The 19,195-nt window shown below is 36.9% G+C and overlaps 1 protein-coding gene across 4 annotated transcripts in view; it reads right to left on the bottom strand.

Annotated features, from left to right (window-relative positions):
- The window catches only part of tdrd3 (tudor domain containing 3), a 28,673-nt gene that overhangs the window by 8,710 nt on the left and 768 nt on the right, over positions 1 to 19,195 (bottom strand). For all 4 annotated transcript variants that reach the window (XM_082155822.1, XM_082155823.1, XM_082155824.1 and 1 more), the window contains exons 2-10: positions 18,785 to 18,875; positions 18,550 to 18,615; positions 18,028 to 18,188; positions 10,865 to 11,006; positions 8,870 to 8,941; positions 8,642 to 8,791; positions 7,003 to 7,152; positions 5,650 to 5,821; positions 3,445 to 3,567 (exon numbers count right to left, since the gene is read on the bottom strand). In XM_082155822.1, the coding sequence (XP_082011948.1) occupies positions 3,445 to 3,567; positions 5,650 to 5,821; positions 7,003 to 7,152; positions 8,642 to 8,791; positions 8,870 to 8,941; positions 10,865 to 11,006; positions 18,028 to 18,188; positions 18,550 to 18,615; positions 18,785 to 18,875 (1,127 nt within the window). The remainder of the gene's footprint in view (positions 1 to 3,444; positions 3,568 to 5,649; positions 5,822 to 7,002; positions 7,153 to 8,641; positions 8,792 to 8,869; positions 8,942 to 10,864; positions 11,007 to 18,027; positions 18,189 to 18,549; positions 18,616 to 18,784; positions 18,876 to 19,195) is intronic.

Raw genomic sequence — 19,195 nt, 5'->3', positions numbered from 1 at the left:
CACATGCTATCATTGAAACTGTCGTTGTTGTTATGTGTACAGTTGCTTTTTTATTTTATTGTTAATGCTATATTTTTTTTTATTGTTGGTGTTTTGTTGATGTATTGTTAATTGTAATCTTGTTATGTTCTTTAAGTTGTAATTGTGTTTCATTGTAAGGACCCCCTTGAAAACGAGATGATGCATCTCAAGGGGTTAATCCTAATAAATTCTAATAATAATAAACTTGGTTCGTAGTTCAGATACTGTAAAATGAAAAACAACTTGAACTTTTTCAAGCACTACAATCAGAGATCTCACTAATCAGACAATATCTTTATTATCTTTCAGACTCTAAAAAACATAGATAGATAAATATAAACTAAATAGATGCAGTGACTGCGGTAACTTTAACAATTGAAAGGATACTATGACAAAGAGATCGCTTTCTTTATTCAGACTGATTAATTTTTCATGAATATATGACTGACCTGAAGAATAAAAGCTGCATCATATACTTCAAAATAGCACCTTGTACAAACCCTGTAAAATGAGATAAATGCTTATTTGCTGAACGCTGACAGTAGATGAGTAAGTATTATAGCATTTGCAGTTCTTTAACTAATGATAGAAAAGCAAACGGCAAACACTTCTTTTAATATCATTCATTGATTTATTAGACAGAACTGTTAAACCGAGACGGTAAACTAACGTGAGAGTGAAACTAACGTTCTCAGCGCCGTCACAATAAAACACATTAGCCAAACAGAAAAACGTATCGGCCGATGAAGATAATTAAAAAAGCCGAGCATTAATAGAAAGAATATTTCAAAATTTGCTAAGAAAAGCCTGCAGAGATAAGCAAAGCTCAGTGAATAGCCTGTTGTTCTGCATATCTTCAGTGTCACTGCATGCATTTAAATCACCTTGATGAGAAATACATCAGAAATAATAAGAGGAAAGTTCTTTCAACAAACCCAGACAGTCTCTTGATGGAAATATCAGGTGATTAAACGCAGGACACAGTGATGATGCAGTGCTCTTCAAAAGCACATTTACTGTGAGCTTCAGGTCATTCACACACTGAGAGGGTTCATTCACCCGAAAATGATAATTCTGTCAGTAATTACTCCACTCTCATGTTCTTCCAACCCATTCATCTTCAGAACACAAATTAAGATATTTTTTATTAAATCTGAGAGCTGTCTCACTCCTTCATCTCTGTTATTGAAATCTGCCATCCCAGAAGAGTTAGTAAAGACATCGTTAAAATAGCCCAAGTGACTACAGTGGCTCAACCTTAAGATTATCAAGCGACGAAAATACTTTTTGTGCGCAAAAACAACAAAAATATGACTTTATTCAGAACGGTGGCTCGCTATTGGCCAGCATCACACACATGACCAGCGTCAGCCAATAGCGAGCCACCGTTCTGAATAAAGTCATATTTTTGTTGTTTTTGAACTTAAGGTTGAGCCACTGTAGTCATTTGGACTATTTTAACGATGTCTTTACTAACTCTTCTGGGATGGCAGATTTCAATAACAGAGATGAAGGAGTGAGACAGCTCTCAGATTTAATAAAAAATATCTTAATTTGTGTTCTGAAGATGAATGGGTTGGAAGAACATGAGAGTGGAGTAATTACTGACAGAATTATCATTTTCGGGTGAACGAACCCTTTAAATGTTAAAACAATGGCACTGAAAGAGCAGAAATGGTTTCTCCACATATTAGCCCTGTCTGTTTTCTCCTAAAGCCATATGTCAGGCAGAGCTTACCCGCCACAGAGACTTATCTAAAGCTGACTAATAGAAGCGCCTTCATTTGGGACCGGCCATCTGTCTGACGGCCCACCGGGACAGTAATTAAAGCACAATAAACTCTCCGGCAGATCGCGACTTCAAAACCAAGCAGGGTCTTTTATCATCCCAAAACGGTTTTGAAATATTGTCAAGCTAACTACGTTATCCCACGTTTAACTCGGATGCTTGAAATGCTGATTTAAGCTGGAAAATCAGTGAAATGATGTGGAATAGGAACGATGCAGAGATATGGAAGTGTTCACTACTTTAGAAAGTTGGCACAGAAAAAGAGTTTTCTAAGACTGTTAAAAATTGAAAAAGTTGAAATAAAATATAAATATTAGAACTTAGGATAAAAAACACGAAATAAAATAAGTTGAAAGGCCTAAAATTAATAATTAAATTGAATAAAACTAATAAAATAAAACTTAAAACACTGATTTAAATAAATAAACGGAGCAAATCCAATAGGGTCCTCACACCATTGGTGCTCGGGGCCTAAAGATACAAATTTTAACTAAAATGAAACAATATAACCATAAAAGTGAATTCAAAAAATTAATAAATACTATAATCAAGGTTCCATTTAAAAATGTCATACTTTTTCCCGACTCAAAATTTCCCAAACCTCTCTACAGATTTTTCAGACCATATTTAACATAAATGGTTCATTCAACTATGATAAGAAGAACCCGCACATATTCACCTGTGACACATCAGTAAATATGGTTTGATGTCTGGCTCAGATGAGTGTTCGCTCCTTTATCTGTTGCTGGAAACGCCTTGAATTCAGTCGTGTTTGACAAGCACTAAATGATCCCTAAACGTTTGCTGTGAAAACACTCTGCTTATATGACACATTTATTTTTAAAAATACCTGATCATATTTTAGAGAACTGAACTTGGTCTGGAAACACATTTTTTTGTCCATACTTATCTAGACCTAGAAATTACTCAATACTTTTCCAAACTGCGTATGAACCCTAACAGTACATAAACTATACTAAACACTATTACTATTTGAAAGGAACAAAATAAGCCATGATTTTAATCAATTCAGATATCAATCATTTAAAGAAGCCCTAATATTGACAATATTGCAAAGTACGCAAGCGGCGACATTCCAGTCTCTCTCTTGAAACCAACACTGAAGCGACTTAAACTGCAGTTCATCCACTGGCCACTAGAGACCGGCTGCAGAAGAGACTCAATCCCATAGACCTCCATGTTAAAATGCTCAACTTTACAGCAGAAACAAACATGTTTACAGTCTGGTACAAAAAGTGGTTTTGGTCTATAAAGCTAATGTTGCCCTTCATGACGACTGTGAGGCGGGTGAACTTTTTTATAACTCATCCGTTTAAATTATATTAAGCCTTAAAGTTCTGCATAATTAAGGGCGTGGCCACTTGAGTGACAGGTGGATTGCCGCTGATGTCACTACTAGCCGTTTGTCTGCTGTCTGCTAGCGTCACCTCAGCTAATCGGTTTTCCAGGAGTGACGCTGCCAAGATGGCGACGGTCGGCTCCGCCCACTTTGGGCTTCGAAAATGCTCTTCAGAAACACTACGGGTGACGTCACGGACACTACGCCCATATTTTATTACAGTCTATAAAAGCACCACAAAAACATAATAAAGGTAATATAAATCCGAATGTACCGTCAATGGAGAATGTTCCCATTTTTGACTCTAGGAAGTCAAACAGTGTGCTGGGCCCAGACGGTCTTCCTCCTGCTTCCTCATCCTCATCTGGTCTGGAGCGTCCCCGTCCACGACCCTTTCCTGTTGGACGACAAATAAAGCGTCAAATTACAAGGACAATTGTGCCAGTGAGTTTGTGAGTCGGTTACAGTACTTTCTGAGCTCTCCTCTGAGATATACATCTCTACGATAATCTTCTGATTGTTGTTTTAACGATGTGCAATCTGTCATTATCGAATATATCCCTCACATAGAGAGTGCACTGTGAAGTAGTCTAGTATGTTAGACTTTCCCTGCATGATTTACTCTATTAAATGCATTTATAATGCCCTAAATATTCAAGATAAGGGGCACAAATACCTCTGTATGTCTTTAATATTTATATAATTTAACATAGTTAATCTATATCACATGAAGAATGCAGTTCTTTGTAAACGTACAAATGTGATATTGATTTTATACAACAGTTCAATAAACAAGAAGTTAATATTAAGTCATTTTCAGACAATATTGCCTGTTTTTGCTCTATTTCGCCAACAAAAATAGTTCCAAAAAAAGCAACAGGAATATTGCATCTCTGAGCACCACACGGTGTATGAATGAACTGGTTGAATGAATGATTCAATGACTCACTCATTAACACTGACTTGCTGCTGCCACCTACTGGTGGTTTTAATTTCACATTTAAAATATCTTTTTATTTTTTAAATCATTTCTAGTATCAACATTTATGTTTAAAACATCAAAATATTATGCATTTGTAACTGCATGTTAAATGCATTCATGTCCCTGAGAGCTGCATTAAATCTGTGTAATTGCATCTATAAATGCAAGATATAATTTTTTTGGTCGATATCGCACACTCCTAGCGATTGGTTTGCATTAACGTCCTCTTTCAAAATATTTCCACTTACAGTTTGGGAAATAATTGCAATGCAGTCTGTGTGCAAAGTCTGGAACAGAGATGGACCAAAATGAAACAAAATCCTGCCGTTTTTTCCTCTAAACACACGATTGGCAACCGGACGATTATGTTTATCAATGGGTTTTATTGCATTTGATTTTGTTTGTATTGCAGAATGAACTGAATACACAGGAAAAAGTGATCTACGCAACAAAGAAAACGTTCACCCTAAAGGTCCTTTCACACTGGACTCGATTTTGACGCACGAATAATTTGCGCGATGGTTTTATTTTTTGATCAGCTGTGTGTGTAATGAGCGCTTCCACACCGAAACGAGAATGTGCAGCGGCGGAAACACGACTTATTTTTTTTGCTTCTATGCCGATTTTTTTTTTACTTTTGCGGCGACAGAAAAAGCTTCAGCCAATCACATACTACAAGGACAACGATTGTGTGGCGAAGCATTGCCAACCAACTCGGTTATCACGACCGTGAGTGTGTTGTGTGATAGTTCTAGTCGTTGTATAGTCCTGTGCTGTGTAGGCTAGCAGGATAAACTACATTTGGGATAGAAAGCTAACACTATTATCGTCAAAGATAAAGACAGAGACCGTGTTTACTTTGAACATGTGACAAAAATGTAGTGAGACTATTCAGGGCTGCTTCTAGTATTACTATACATGCTTTGTGTGATATCTACAGTTTCTAGTCGAATTATTTTAACTTTTTACTTCGTGTGTTACATGTAATGTGTATTGACATTACAATATGCACTGTGTTTAGTTGAGGATGCAAAAAAACTGTGGAAAAACCGATGAGAGGAAGAGGAGAGGAAAAGGAAACTAAGAGTGGACATTAGCATTACTCCCCTTCAGACTCTCTGTTCTGTAAGATTGGCTGCACCCAAAACCTTCTTTTCTGTCCTTTAAAGAAAATGAAAAGCTCGTCTTCACTTGATGATGATGATGATGAAGTGTCCATGTTTTCTCAGCTGTCGGCGCTTAAGTTTTGGAATGTTGAAGCTCTGAACGTCACAGACGTTGCAAATTCGCGTCGCGGCTGATGTGAATGGTTTTGACGCGAACTATTCGCTTTTTCGTTACGCGTACGGTGTGAAAGGGCCTTTAAACGAATCCTACGAGTCCTGTAAGAAACCAACACAATCCTGCCCTACATCTGCCGCCTTCTTTCATGAGCAGCTGCGCATCTAGCGACTATCTGAAGGTTTCTGATCTTTCCTCAGCACCCGAAGGCTGTACCTCGAGGAGGCGGGCGGCTCTGCTCGGTTTGGGCCGGTTTGGGCTGGTTGGCTCCGGTGAGCAGATAGTTGAGGGCCGCCTCCAGGTTATTGTTGTGATCCAGCAGGGCTTGTCTGGCCGCCTCACGGTTGAAGCCCATCTCCATGATGTCCCTCAAAGCTCGCTCATCAACCTTAAAGAGACAGCAGAAACATGAAACAAATGTGTTGAACTTGAGGGTCATCGAGCATTGCATTAAAATCCATCAAGCAGGGACAAAAGCACATGTAGAAAACACTTCTGGAGAACAAAAATGAAGCAGAGTAGTCAAGGACACCGAGGGGTCACATCCACTGATCTTTTACTCAGAGAAGGCATTTACACGCTACTCTACTGCCGTTAGAAGAAAATGATGGCATATAATTATAAATAAAAGCCCATCGTACAATTTTAAGGCACTTGAGATGTTTTTCCAGATTGTTATTTAAGAAACACCGTAGAATTTAGAATCTATTAGCAGTACCTTCGTCATTTCTTAAAGAAATGAATCGTTTTCTTCAGTATTCAGCAGGAACACATTAAATCAATCAAAAGTGACTATTTACAATAAGGTTTCATTTAATGTATTAACTAACAATGATCAATACAGTATATATTAATCTTTGTTAATGTTAGTTAATAAAAATACAGCTGTTAATTGTTAGTTCACGGTGCATTAATGTGAACAAACACAACTTTTGATTTTAATAATGTATTAGTAAATGTTGAAATTAACATGAACTAAGATTAATAAATGCTGTAGAAGAATTGTTCATTGTTAGTTTATGTTACCTAATGAAACCTTATGGTAACGTGCATCAGTTTTCCTCAAAATATGAACCAGCACAACTGTTTTCAACATTGATAATAATCAGAAAAGCATCAAATCATCATATTAGAATGATTTCTGAAGGGTCATGTGACACTGAAGACTGATGCAGAAAATTCAGCTTTGATCATAGGAATAAATTACACTTTACTGTATATTCACATAGAAAACAGTTGTTTTAAAGGAACATGCTAGCTGGAGCCATTTACCTCCAGTCTTTGTGCTAAGCTAGGCTAGCGGTGGGTGCGTCAGACAGAGTTACGGCACACACGGAGATGAGAAGGGTGTGTATGGACTTATCTAACTCTGGGGGATACGGTGAATAAGCTAAAGATCCAAAAAGTCGGCGTGTTCCTTTAACACTAATAATATTTCAGAATTTTTACTGTATTGACAACAACACTGACGTCCAAAAAACTAATTTTTACATTTTATGATACTTTTTACTGTTCATTTCAACTTTAAAACTGCTGACAAAACACCATTTATTTTTATGATGATCTTACCAAATCTCTGTAAACTCCCTCTGACTTGTTCTCCGTCCAGGGCTTCTCTCTCTCCTCTCTTCTTCTCTGATAGGTGTCTCGACTCCTGTAGGAGGATCCTGGATTGGCAAGGTTTCCTCCGGCATTACCTCCGCCGCCAAACGTACGTGTCTAGAAGAAAACCGAGAGCATTATGAAAAACACTGATGCCACTCCTGCATTATAAGATCAGATTTCTTCCATTAATACACACAACTATTGCACAAAGAACCACATTTCTGGACATCATGAGTGGGTTTTGAAACACAGTCCAGGTTTAATAATTTCTGTGGTGTTCACTTATCACGTCGTTACCTTCATAATTACATACTCGAAATCAAACATTTCTTCATTAAATATCGGAGAATATTAAGTTCACCCATGGCCTGAGGATACAGTCATGAGAACGAACGAATTCAATTATATACAGCTTTAATACATCAATATTTCATTATCAAAAGGTGCTACTGTGTTGCAGGGAATGAAAGCGATATTTATTCTGAAATGCCAATATCGTTGTGAATGAGTAAATTCTGTAAAATGCTGAAATCTGAGGGTTATATGTACACCACACTTCAACCGTTTAGAATAATGAGGAGATTTTTAATGTTTTTGGAAGAGTCTGCTCAACAGGGCTACATTTATTTGATCAAAAATACAGTAAAACAGTGAAATATTATTACGAGTTAAAATAACTTTTCTATGTGAATATATAGTCGTGTAATTTATTCCTGTGAGGCAAAGCTGAATTTTCAGGATCATTACTCCAGTCTATCACATGATCCTTTAGAAATCATTCTAATATTCTGATTTATTATGAGTGTTGGACACAGTTCTGCTGCCTAATATATTTGATGAATAACAGGTTAAAAAGAACTGCATTTATTCAAAAAAAAAAAAATATTTTCTAATAATATAAATCTTCTTTACTATCACTTTTTATCAATTTAACACATCCTTGCTGAATAAAAGTATTGATTTATTTCAAAAAAAGAAAGAAAAAAAATGACTGACCCCAAACAGTAGTGGATATTGCTGTTACAGAAGATTTCTATTTTCAAAACATTTGCTTCTTTTTTTATTTTTATTTTTTTTATTCATCAAAGTATCCTAAAAAAGTATCACAGGTTATGAAAAAATATTAAGCAGCAGAACTGTTTCCAACTTTGATAATGAATCATCATATTAGAATGATTTCTAAAGGATCATGTGATAGACTGGAGTAATGATCCTGAAAATTCAGCTTTGCATCACATAAATAAATGATCATTTAAAGTATAATAAATTGAAAACTAATTATTTTCAATTGTAATAATATATCACAATATTACTGTTTTTTTCTGTATTTTTGATCAAATAAATGCAGGCTTGAAGAGCAGAAGAAACTTCTTTCAAAAACATTAAAAATAGTAATGTGTCCAAACTTTTGGCCTGTACTGTATATTAAACTATAATAATATTTCACTGTTTAATGTATTTTTGATCAAATAAATGCAGCAGAAGAGACTCTTTCAAATCGTAATCATTCCAAACATTTGACCGGAGATGTTCACTCATTTCACTACATCTTCAAACATGTAATTGTTAACAGTATTAAACCCATCTGGTAATGACAGCGCACCTCTTTGCTCTTGGCGACCTCAGCGATAGCAGCGGTTCTTTGTTTCTCAAACTCGTCGTTGTCGTCAGCAGATTTGAGAGTGTTTGCGCTCTGAAGGGTCTTCCTCTGGTCCAGGGCTCTGCTGTCCACCTGCTCCTTATGAGCACACTTCTACACACAGATCACACAACAGATTATACAACACGGCTCTCCTGGAGAATCACATCAGCAGATGTAGAGAGTCCTGACCTGTCCGAAGGGAACGAATGGAGGAGGTCCGCCTTCTGCACCGATGTTCCTGCGGTTGTGCTTGGCCAGGCTCTTTCAGAGGAAGAAGTAGGAGGTTTCATTAAGATACAGATTCAGACAGCTTCAACATTTCTCGCATTATCTCAGTTTATTCGCTATAGTTTAGTTTTTTGGGGTTTTTTTTGTTTATTTATATCAGGACAATGTGCAGTTACATTAAAAAGATGGCTTTACCAGATTTAGCACTATGCTAATTTCCATCTGTAGTCCTACTACACAATTTAAATTACATAACAGAGTTAAAATTACATAAAGGCAATTAACATATAAAAATTATTTAACAAAGATGCTTAATACAATATAAAAAGGCAGTTTACAAAGAAGGTACAATATACAAATACAAAGTGCAAATTACCAATTTGTGTGCAAAATTAGCTAGTTGCAATGTTATAAAGTGCTAAATATATAGAGTGCAACAGTTTTCTTCTTCTTTTTTTTCTTATAACACACAAAACACAATACAGTGTAAAAGCCATCAAATGGTACCCACGAGGGCATCATCTGATGTCCAGATACCCGTCTGGTGCTTTTAGTGTGAGCAGGACTGGTGGTCTAAAAGCCAGTCTTTGACTGCCCGTGAGAAGCTGTGAAAATCTGCATTGTTCTTTAGATTGTCTGGAAGCCCATTCCATTCTTTGATGGCTTTATAGGAAAAGGCTGACTGAGAGAAGGCTGACTGACTTCTGGGAACATTGCAATCACCCCTGGATACAGACCTCAACCTCTGTAAGCGTTTAGAAAATGGTAATAAGATATGACGAACTCAGTTGATATTTGACTGGTTTTGTCCGTCCTTCTGTTAGACTGTCTCACACATGAATTATGTTGAATATCTGTCAGCTGTTAAATTTAACTACACTATTAGATAATACCAGTTTAGCTCAACCAATCACCAAGCAATGCTTCATTTTGTTCAATCTGTGTGTAAAAAGAGCATTAGCAATTAAAGACAAAACACTTGCTCAGGTCAAAGTGTCTGAATCATTTTTGTCACTGTATGAAGAATATTTGGCTGTAATATGTCACAGTTTACTTTATTTTGCTCTCCTCACTCACATAAATGAACTATAGTGTCCTGCACACACTAATAAAACCATACCAGAAATTATATCTGGTGTCTGAATAATCTTTGATTTGAGTGTATGTGAATATAGTGAATCCAGAGAGGGGAGAAAAATCTTTGGATTGAATTCATTTACACATCAAGGTGAATAAAGAAATGTGTCTCATGCTTTCTGGCTTTGATTGATAATTAAAATAAATCATCTGTTGCCAGTGTGTCATCCATCACTGAGCTGAAGCATGATATTAACAGATGGCTACAGGCACTGCTTGACACTTCGGCTTCGCTTTCTTAACTTTTAATGAATACAACCTTTAAAGAGGGCATATTTTCATATTTTACACCTTTGCATCTCTTCATTTCTCCCCAGAGCCCACTTAAAATGTTGGTCAAGGTTTCTTGCACTAAAAACAGTTGTGATTTAGTTTAGTTTCATGATTTTACACCCACTTTCTGACATTTTGTAGCAGTTTGTGCTACAGTGTATTTAAGAGTTCCATATGTAAATTTCCTCTGTTGTGATTGGCTGAGCTCTGTGTGCTGATGTCGTTCAAAAGGACGGGATCATAAATTAGCATGATCATTACACATAGTAGAGTGAACCTTTATTTAATAGAAGCAAGAAGAAGAAAAAAACAGTTTTCTACAATGTCTCCATTAAACTGCATCATATTATCCGAATACATTCATAATAAAAGAGAGAAACATGTAGATTCTCCTGTAGCTCAAGCATTGGCGCTTGTAACGCTAAGCTCATGGGTTCGATTCCCAGGGAAAGCAAGAATTGATGAGAATGTAAATGTGTACCTTGAAATGCAATGTAAGTCGCTTTGGATAAAAGCGTAAATGTGAATGTAAAACATGCATCTCACCCTCTGAAACTCCCACTTCTCAATCATGTGGTCCACCTCGCCTCCGAGAACGGAGATCTTGGAATCGTCCAATAGCAGGATGCCGTTCTTAACCTGAACGACCCCCAGGAGCTTCACTTTGGTTCCAGGCGGCGTGTTCAGACTGGAATTCAAATTAAAGTGGATCGACCATCATTACTCCAGTCTTCAGTGTCACATGATCCTTCAGAAATCATTCTAATATGATGATTTGATGCTCAAAAAAACATTTATGATTATCATCAGTGTTGAAAACAGTTGCGCTGCTTAACATTTTATAATAAACTTTTAAAATATTCCTTGATTAATAGAAAGTTCAAAGGAAAAGCATTTTTTTGTGTGACTTTTGATCACTTTAATGTGTCCTCGCTGAATCAAAGTATTCATTTCTTACAACAACAACAACAACAGAATCGTTGTTGACTGCACTTTCCAGGTCATAAAAATGAAAAGGAAAGTAAAAAAGGAAATCATACAGTATTTTAAAGGGGGAAAAAACAGAGTATAGTTGCAAACATTAAGATCTGATAAACATTTTCCACACAAATTTCATTCTAATTACTGCATTATACAGATTTTATTCTCATTAAAATAAGAATTTGGGAGGAAAAGTGTGCATATCTGAAACGAAGAGAAGTCACAGTCTCTAATAAGCCTGTATATGATAAGTACAGGCCAATTTTTCCTTTTGATTCTGGGGTAAAATGTGAGCAAGGGATTTTTTAAAGAGACCCCAAAATAGGTCAGTTTTCCTTATTTGTATCTGCAATGACTTTCCAGAAAAAGTGGCGGTGAGAGAATTTAAAATTCATAATTGCACTTCTCTGCTTTACTTGCTTCTATTTCCCGGGTGTCAATCAGGTTTTTTTTTTTTTCTTTCTCTGATGTTTTCTAGCGCTTTAGTAAGTGTGGGGCATTTGCTGTAAGTTGGGATTAAGAACTGGCTGTTTGACTTTAATTAAAGATTAAAGGAGGGGGAGAAGGGATGGATTGAGAGAGAGGAAGAGTCAGAAACTCTATTTTGCCCTCACAAACACTCTAATACCCCGAGGAGAGAAGTGGAGCAGTGAGTTTTCCAAAACGCAGGCTTATTTCTTCAAATGTGTGCACCCCTGATCAAATGTTAATGCATCGCTCTGCACTGCAGAAGAAGCTCCTGCTAAAAATACATGCTCTCTCCGACACGCCAAATAAACTCGCCCTCAAGAACACAGAAGAGCTCTCGTTAGAAGAGCCCGGGGAGTTTGACATGTGACGCGCGAGTATTGCAATTACAGACTTTCCTGACCAGTCCATCGGCTCGAAACTCAAAGGAGCCGATGCGATCCGAACCCCCCGGAGCTGTCAGACAAAACACTGTGTGTTCCAGCACAACGCTCCGGCTCATGCTAACAGCTCCACTTTCAGTCCCAGACGAGCCACACCAAACTGAAATCGTAAAGATTTTATGCATTTAGCAGAAAGATTGTGGTGTAAATCCAGCGTTTAATGTTGTTTATGTGTCTATGTGGTGTTTTTAATATGCTTTAAGACAAACCATGTGTAAGTTCATAAGTCGACAGCATTGCTGAGTATTTCCTCCTTAAAACCGCAGTGAACCAAAGACAGTCTCAAACACACGCTTTGAAATCGCTGGTGTTTCTGACGTCACAAACTACCTTGTAACCAATCAGATCAACGTGTGATCGTCAACCAGTGGATCTCTGAGCTGAGTGAGTGAGTGGAGGCGGGGCTCATTTGCATATTCATAGAACCATGCATGCTAAATGAGGCAAGGGTGTCAAGTTACATTCAAGATATTTTAAGGCATGAATTTTTTTTTTTTATATGTCATTTTGGTGATCAAAGATGAGTTTAAAGGGATGAAATTTACTACAGGGGGACTTTACTTTTTTAAAGTTCCCATGCAGTCAATAATTGTATCCCTTAAAACTCATCTTGACACATTTAAACGTTTTTCCTTTGACAATAGTTTCTTCATGCCTTAAAATATCTTGAACGTAACTCGACACCCTTTGCTTCATGAATATGCAAATGAGTCCCCGCCTCCACTCACTCACAGCAGCTCGGATCACCTGATCCACTCGCTCAACTGTAGTAAACGACACGATTGCAAGTGGAAATATTGTTTTAGTTTAGTAAATTCAGCCAAATATGTTTGAACCAGAAACTGATTGAGAGGAAGAGGAAGAGTGAGTTATACAGGATCGTCTACAAGATGTCGGACACATTGATATGATTAGCGTTTGTCTCGACTACGTTATCAAACGGCTAATAAAGTGTTGCTAATGTCACACACACACATGTTCCCGTTCCCTATCTCAGAGTCACAGCTCCTTCTGAACATCAGCATCAAACATCATAGAAAGTCAGTGGAGTAAAGCCCCGCCCCCTCGTGACGTGATTGGTGACATGTTTGTGACGGTCAGTCAGTCTTCAGTAGTTTTAAGGAGAAACTACTCAATGAAGCTGCTGATGACTGATGGTTTGTCTTAAAGCATATTAAAAACACCCCAGACATATAAACAACATTAAAAGCTTGATTGGGTAATTATTTCTATGCATTAAGCATCATATTCCTAATGTAAATAACTAAAGTCAAACTACTCTTTATAAGCGTGCAATGCCATCAAACACACGTTGCAATTCTGTGTTAGTAATTCTGCAAGGGAATGAAGGAGGCTTTGAGCTCTAATGAACAGTTTCATTCTGTACGTGATCGACAGGCGTGGATGCGGAGAGAGAGAGAGCGAGCGAAGGAGCGGATGAATAAAGAGCGCTCTGTTCTTCAAACGGCACAACAACACAGTCTCCACCTGTAGATGCTGGCCGACGGCCATCGGTAACGGAGACGTGGGATTGGTGGGATCTGAGCCAATCAGAATCTCTGAAACTGGGATTAAAGGACGGGGAGTACAAGAGAAGCACCGAAAAGGTCATTTGAATTTGAAGCGGCTTTACAAGATTACAGTGTCAGATTCCTTGGGTTTGTGTTTGACAGTGTCAGAATTTTTTATTATTTTTTTAAGTTGCCAAGATTATTAGAGTACATTATACAAGAAAACCCAATTTCACGATTAATTCAACGCATTTCTTAGTAATCATTTGTGAACTTTAATAGCAATTTCTGAGACAAAATTGGGGTTATTGATTTGAGCAAACCCTTAATATTATGTATTAAACTTTCACAATTGAAGGCTTTAGAGACACTATTATAAGTTTTATGCAGTTTTTGCATATTTTATGCAGTTGACAAGGTCATTAAAGGTATACTACGTCTTTTTTTTTAACAAATTTAAATAACGAGTCAAAACATCATCAATCCTTTTTCCAAAACGTTAATTGACCTGTCAGGATGGTTTTGGCGGGAAATTGCGTACAGACGTCGCTCGCCCGTGTGTGTCTCCTGATAGAGTAAATAGAGTAAAGTTGCTCCGGTCGCTTTGCCGTGTGTGTGTCTGTGTGAGTGTGTGGGTGTGAGTGAGTGAGTGGAGTGAGTGAGTGAGTGAGTGAGTGAGTGAGTGAGTGAGTGAGTGAGTGAGTGAGTGAGTGAGTGAGTGAGTGAGTGAGTGAGTGAGTGAGTGAGTGAGTGAGTGAGTGAGTGAGTGAGTGAGTGAGTGATGTGAGTGAGTGAGTGAGTGAGTGAGTGAGTGAGTGAGTGAGTGAGTGAGTGAGTGAGTGAGTGAGTGAGAGTGAGTGAGTGAGTGAGTGAGTGAGTGAGTGAGTGTGTGTGAGTGTGTGTAGAATCAACATCAGCTTGGCTTTAGGAGATGGAGAACTGAGGGAAATGTTGTAAAAGTGATGCGGAGATGATGGTGTTTTATTACTCAACAGGAGAGTAAGAGTTTTTTTGAACAGATAGGCCTAAACTGTAAACGCTAATCATATCAACGTGTCCGACATTGTATAAAATCTTCCTCTTCCTCTCCATCAGTTTCTGGTTCAAACATATTTGTCTGAATTAAACCAATATTTCCACTTGCAATCGTGTCGTTTACTACAGTTGAGCGAGTGGATCAGGTGATCCGAGCTGCTGTGAGTGTGTGGAGGCGGGGACTCATTTGCATATTCATGATGCAAAGGGTGTCGAGTTACGTTCAAGATATTTTAAGGCATGAAGAAACTATTTTCACAGGAAAAAAAACGTTTAAATGCGTCAAGATGAGTTTTAAGGGATACAATTATTGACTGCATGGGAACTTTAAAAAAAGTAAAGTTCCCCTGTAGTAAATTGTATCCCTTTAAACTCATCTTTGAGCAGCAAAATGACATATTTAAAAAAAATAAAAAACTTGAAAAAAAGGTCTTCATGCCTTAAAATATCTTGAGTGTAACTCGACACCCTTGTCTCATTTAGTATTCGTGGTTCTATGAATATACAAATGAGCCCCGCCTCCACTCACTCACTCACTCAGCTCAGAGATCCACCCAAAAAATGTTGAAAAAAATGTTTTCATGCCTTACATTATCTTGAACAGATAAAGTGTCATAAGTGTCTCTCTAGCAGAGTTCAGTGTAAAGCAGGATCTATAGTGAAGAGTATTTCATTATGGTCGTTTCCGCTCATGTGCGGGAGTTTATTTTTAAGATCCGTGTCTATAAATGGGTAAAACTACAGTATCTTGAGATCCTTTAGTCTAAACTGGTTATATCTGAAGCCTAGTAGTGAATGTTTTATGAGCAGGAAGAATAATCTCTCTCTCTTTTAGTTATGAGAAAGAATCATATTCATCCGCACAGTCACTCAGAGCCGAAGCACAACCAACAACAATGTTCTTCCGCAAAAACAATGTTTTTTTAAGAGCTAGAGAGCCAAAAGTCCGTGTTCCTTTAAAAAAAACTAAAGTGTCACATTCTTGGCACACACACAACACAAATACACAGTTTTTTCCGCATTTCAGAATGACATTGATGTTTTCGTTTCACTGAGTGAAAGAGAAAATGAGCCTGAAGTAAAATCAAAAGCAACTCAGCACCACGACCCTGAATGACTCCTGTAGAAGCGTGAACATCAATTCAGTGTCTGTGGCAGAACTACGCTTTCCCACTACATCAAAACCTCTTTCTTCTGACTCCAGGCAATTACAGAACCTCTTATCGTATTAAAGGCAGCGTTTAATCAAACCCTGGGTTTTTGGCCTCATTATGGGCCACTTCACTGTGTCTGACGGGCCGAGACATTATTTCATTAAATTACCCCCGTCCAATTAGACGTGCTTCAATTAAATATCCGAGGTACTAGATTTCACAGCCACGAGAAGTGAGGGAGGGGAATTCTGTGAGGTTAATATCGCACTTACTTGCCAAATCTTGACGTTTGAAATCAATAAGCTTGATCAAATTAGCCAAAATATCTAATAAACCGTCATGTCAGGTGGAGGGAATGTGCAGAACGTTCTACAGAATTCCACGGAAACCACACTATTTCTGAAGTATGTAGAGCGCAAAGTAAACATAGTGCACTGGAACTACAGCATCCCACAATGCAATGCACTTGAGGTAACATCAGGCACCATTTTTAACATCTCTTTCTCTATTCAGGGTTCGTACAGAGACTGTAAAAAGAAATTCCAGGACTTTTCAAGCACTACTTTTTTGGTTTTCAAGGAGTACAATCAGAGATGGCACTTATCAAACAATATCTTTAGGATTTTTTAAACTGAAAGTACAGATATAAGGTATCTAAAACACAACGTATTTAATAATACAAAGTTTATAATTTATAATATAACTATTGTCGTTCAATAAGTAATATTTTATATTATAATGTTGACGTTGGCCTACTTCGTATCGAGAAAAGGTGTGATGGGGGTTTATGTGGTGTTCGTTTTGCATGAAAAGATTGTATTTGTGTTTTTAGAAGAAAAAAAATATAATATACAGTACAGGCCAAAAGTTTGGACACATTACTATTTTTAATGTTTTTGAAAGAAGTTTCTTCTGCTCATCAAGCCTACATTTATTTGATCAAAAATACAGAAAAAACAGTAATATTGTGATATATTATTACAATTTAAAATAATTAGTTTTCCATTTATTATACTTTAAATTATCATTTATTTCTGTGATGCAAAGCTGAATTTTCAGGATCATTACTCCAGTCTATCACATGATCCTTTAGAAATCATTCTAATATGATGATTCATTATCAAAGTTGGAAACAGTTCTGCTGCTTAATATTTTTTCATAACCTGTGATACTTTTTTAGGATACTTTGATGAATAAAAAGTAAAGAATAAAAAGAAGCAAATGTTTTAAAAATAGAAATCTTTTGTAACAACAATATCCACTACTGGTCAGTCATTTTTTTTCTTTCTTTTTTTTTGAAATAAATCAATACTTTTATTCAGCAAGGATGTGTTACATTGATAAAAAGTGATAGTAAAGATTTATATTATTAGAAAATATTTTTTTATTTTGAATAAATGCAGTTCTTTTTAACCTTTTATTCATCAAATATATTAGGCAGCAGAACTGTGTCCAACACTCATAATAAATCAGAATATTAGAATGATTTCTAAAGGATCATGTGATAGACTGGAGTAATGATGCTGAAAATTCAGCTTTGCATCACAGAAATAAATTATAATTTAAAGTATAATAAATTGAAAACTAATTATGTTAAATTGTAATATTATATCACAATATTACAGTTTTTTTGATCAAATAAATGCAGGCTTGATGAGCAGAAGAAACTTCTTTCAAAAACATTAAAAATAGTAATGTGTCCAAACTTTTGGCCTGTACTGTATGTTATAATTTAATAAGTACCTCTTCATAAAAATGGCTGTTTTCAAGGGTTTTCCAGAACGTAAATTTCACGTTAAATTCAAGCACTTTGCCCGAACCCTGTCTGTGTAATCGGACTGCCATGAGACATTTCTACACAACTTTAAGTAAAAATACAAGACATGATTGATAACGAATCCACTCGCTGAATTAAACATGCAACATAACGAGGTCATGTAACAGCAATGCAACTGTTTGATTATTTAACGCCGCATAATGTTTCACACACTTCTCTAATCTAACAGGCAGTGTTAGTGTTAACACAGTACACTAGTGTTCAAAACTCTGGGGTCTTTTGAAAGAAATGAATACTTTTATTCAGCGAGGATTCATTCAAAAGTGCACATGAGCTGTACCTGATTTTGGACAGATGTTTAAACTCGAGGCCAGTGCACAGTGTGTGTCCGTCCGTCATCTGAACACGCAGCATTCTGGGGGCCGCCTGCGACTCCTCGTGGTCTTTAGAAGCAGCGACATTACGAATCTTCTGCACCTGAAGGACACACGGACCCTCCAACTGCGGGAGAAACACAGAATACACACAGATCATAAAACACTACGATAAAATAGATGTAATAATGCATCAAGCATCATGAGTTTCAATTGTAGTCACAGAGAAACACAGCTAACAGTCATTATTCAGCAGATTCATCATGTACTTATGGTCAAATTAATGTTTTAACAATAACATTTATTTCTATTGAGTCCTGCTGATGTTCTCTTTACTAACAGCGCCATCTTGTGGGCGGCATGAGCAAGTGCATGAATCTATTTATTTGCTGGACGGTGTCATCTATGCATTATTTTGGATTTTTAGCTTAAATTCAATTGCAAAATCCTATCCATTATCTAATGATCAACATAAGTAACTGTAATACCTTTTCTAATCGGCCACTGTTGATGTCCGCCGGCAGAAAGCTCTTTCCTATGGGTCTCAGATCATTCTGTGGATTATATAACACTAGTATTATTTGTGTTCTGTTTATTATCAAGGTGTGGCGGCTTCTGTGGAGAGCCGAAACCCAGATATACACCATCACACATAGACAAAGAAGCACAACTGGTTTATAAATGTGAGACTTTTGAATATAACGACAATAATGTGAGTCTTACATTTAACGCTACTTGGATGATGTCAGTCAGTGATGTTTTCTCCTTCTCTGAAGAACTTTTACACTCCTCTATTCCTTCATCTGTAAGGAACCTGTGAAGAGAAGTGTGGATTTAGAGCAAAAGAGTTTGATTTACGTCAATCATTTAGACATAATCATCCTCGTGCAACGGACTCTCAACCTGTATTCAGATTACTTTTGACCTAGCTCGTTTATCACTGAAGATTTAAAGAGTTTGTTCACCCAGAAATATAAAAAATATCCCATAATTTACTCACTATGTCATCATATTTATCTAGTGACACTAACAGAAAAATTACAATGACAATACCATATATTTGAAGGGAGTTTTTCATGCACTGTTCAGTTTTGGACTTTATTGCTTTCATAACTTCAGACTAGTGGAAAGATC

Source organism: Leuciscus leuciscus, assembly GCF_965113295.1.
Source record: "Leuciscus leuciscus genome assembly, chromosome: 23".
Lineage (NCBI taxonomy): Eukaryota > Metazoa > Chordata > Actinopteri > Cypriniformes > Leuciscidae > Leuciscus > Leuciscus leuciscus.
Note: the sequence above shows the minus strand (reverse complement) of the source record. Positions and strands in the feature narration are given on the sequence as shown.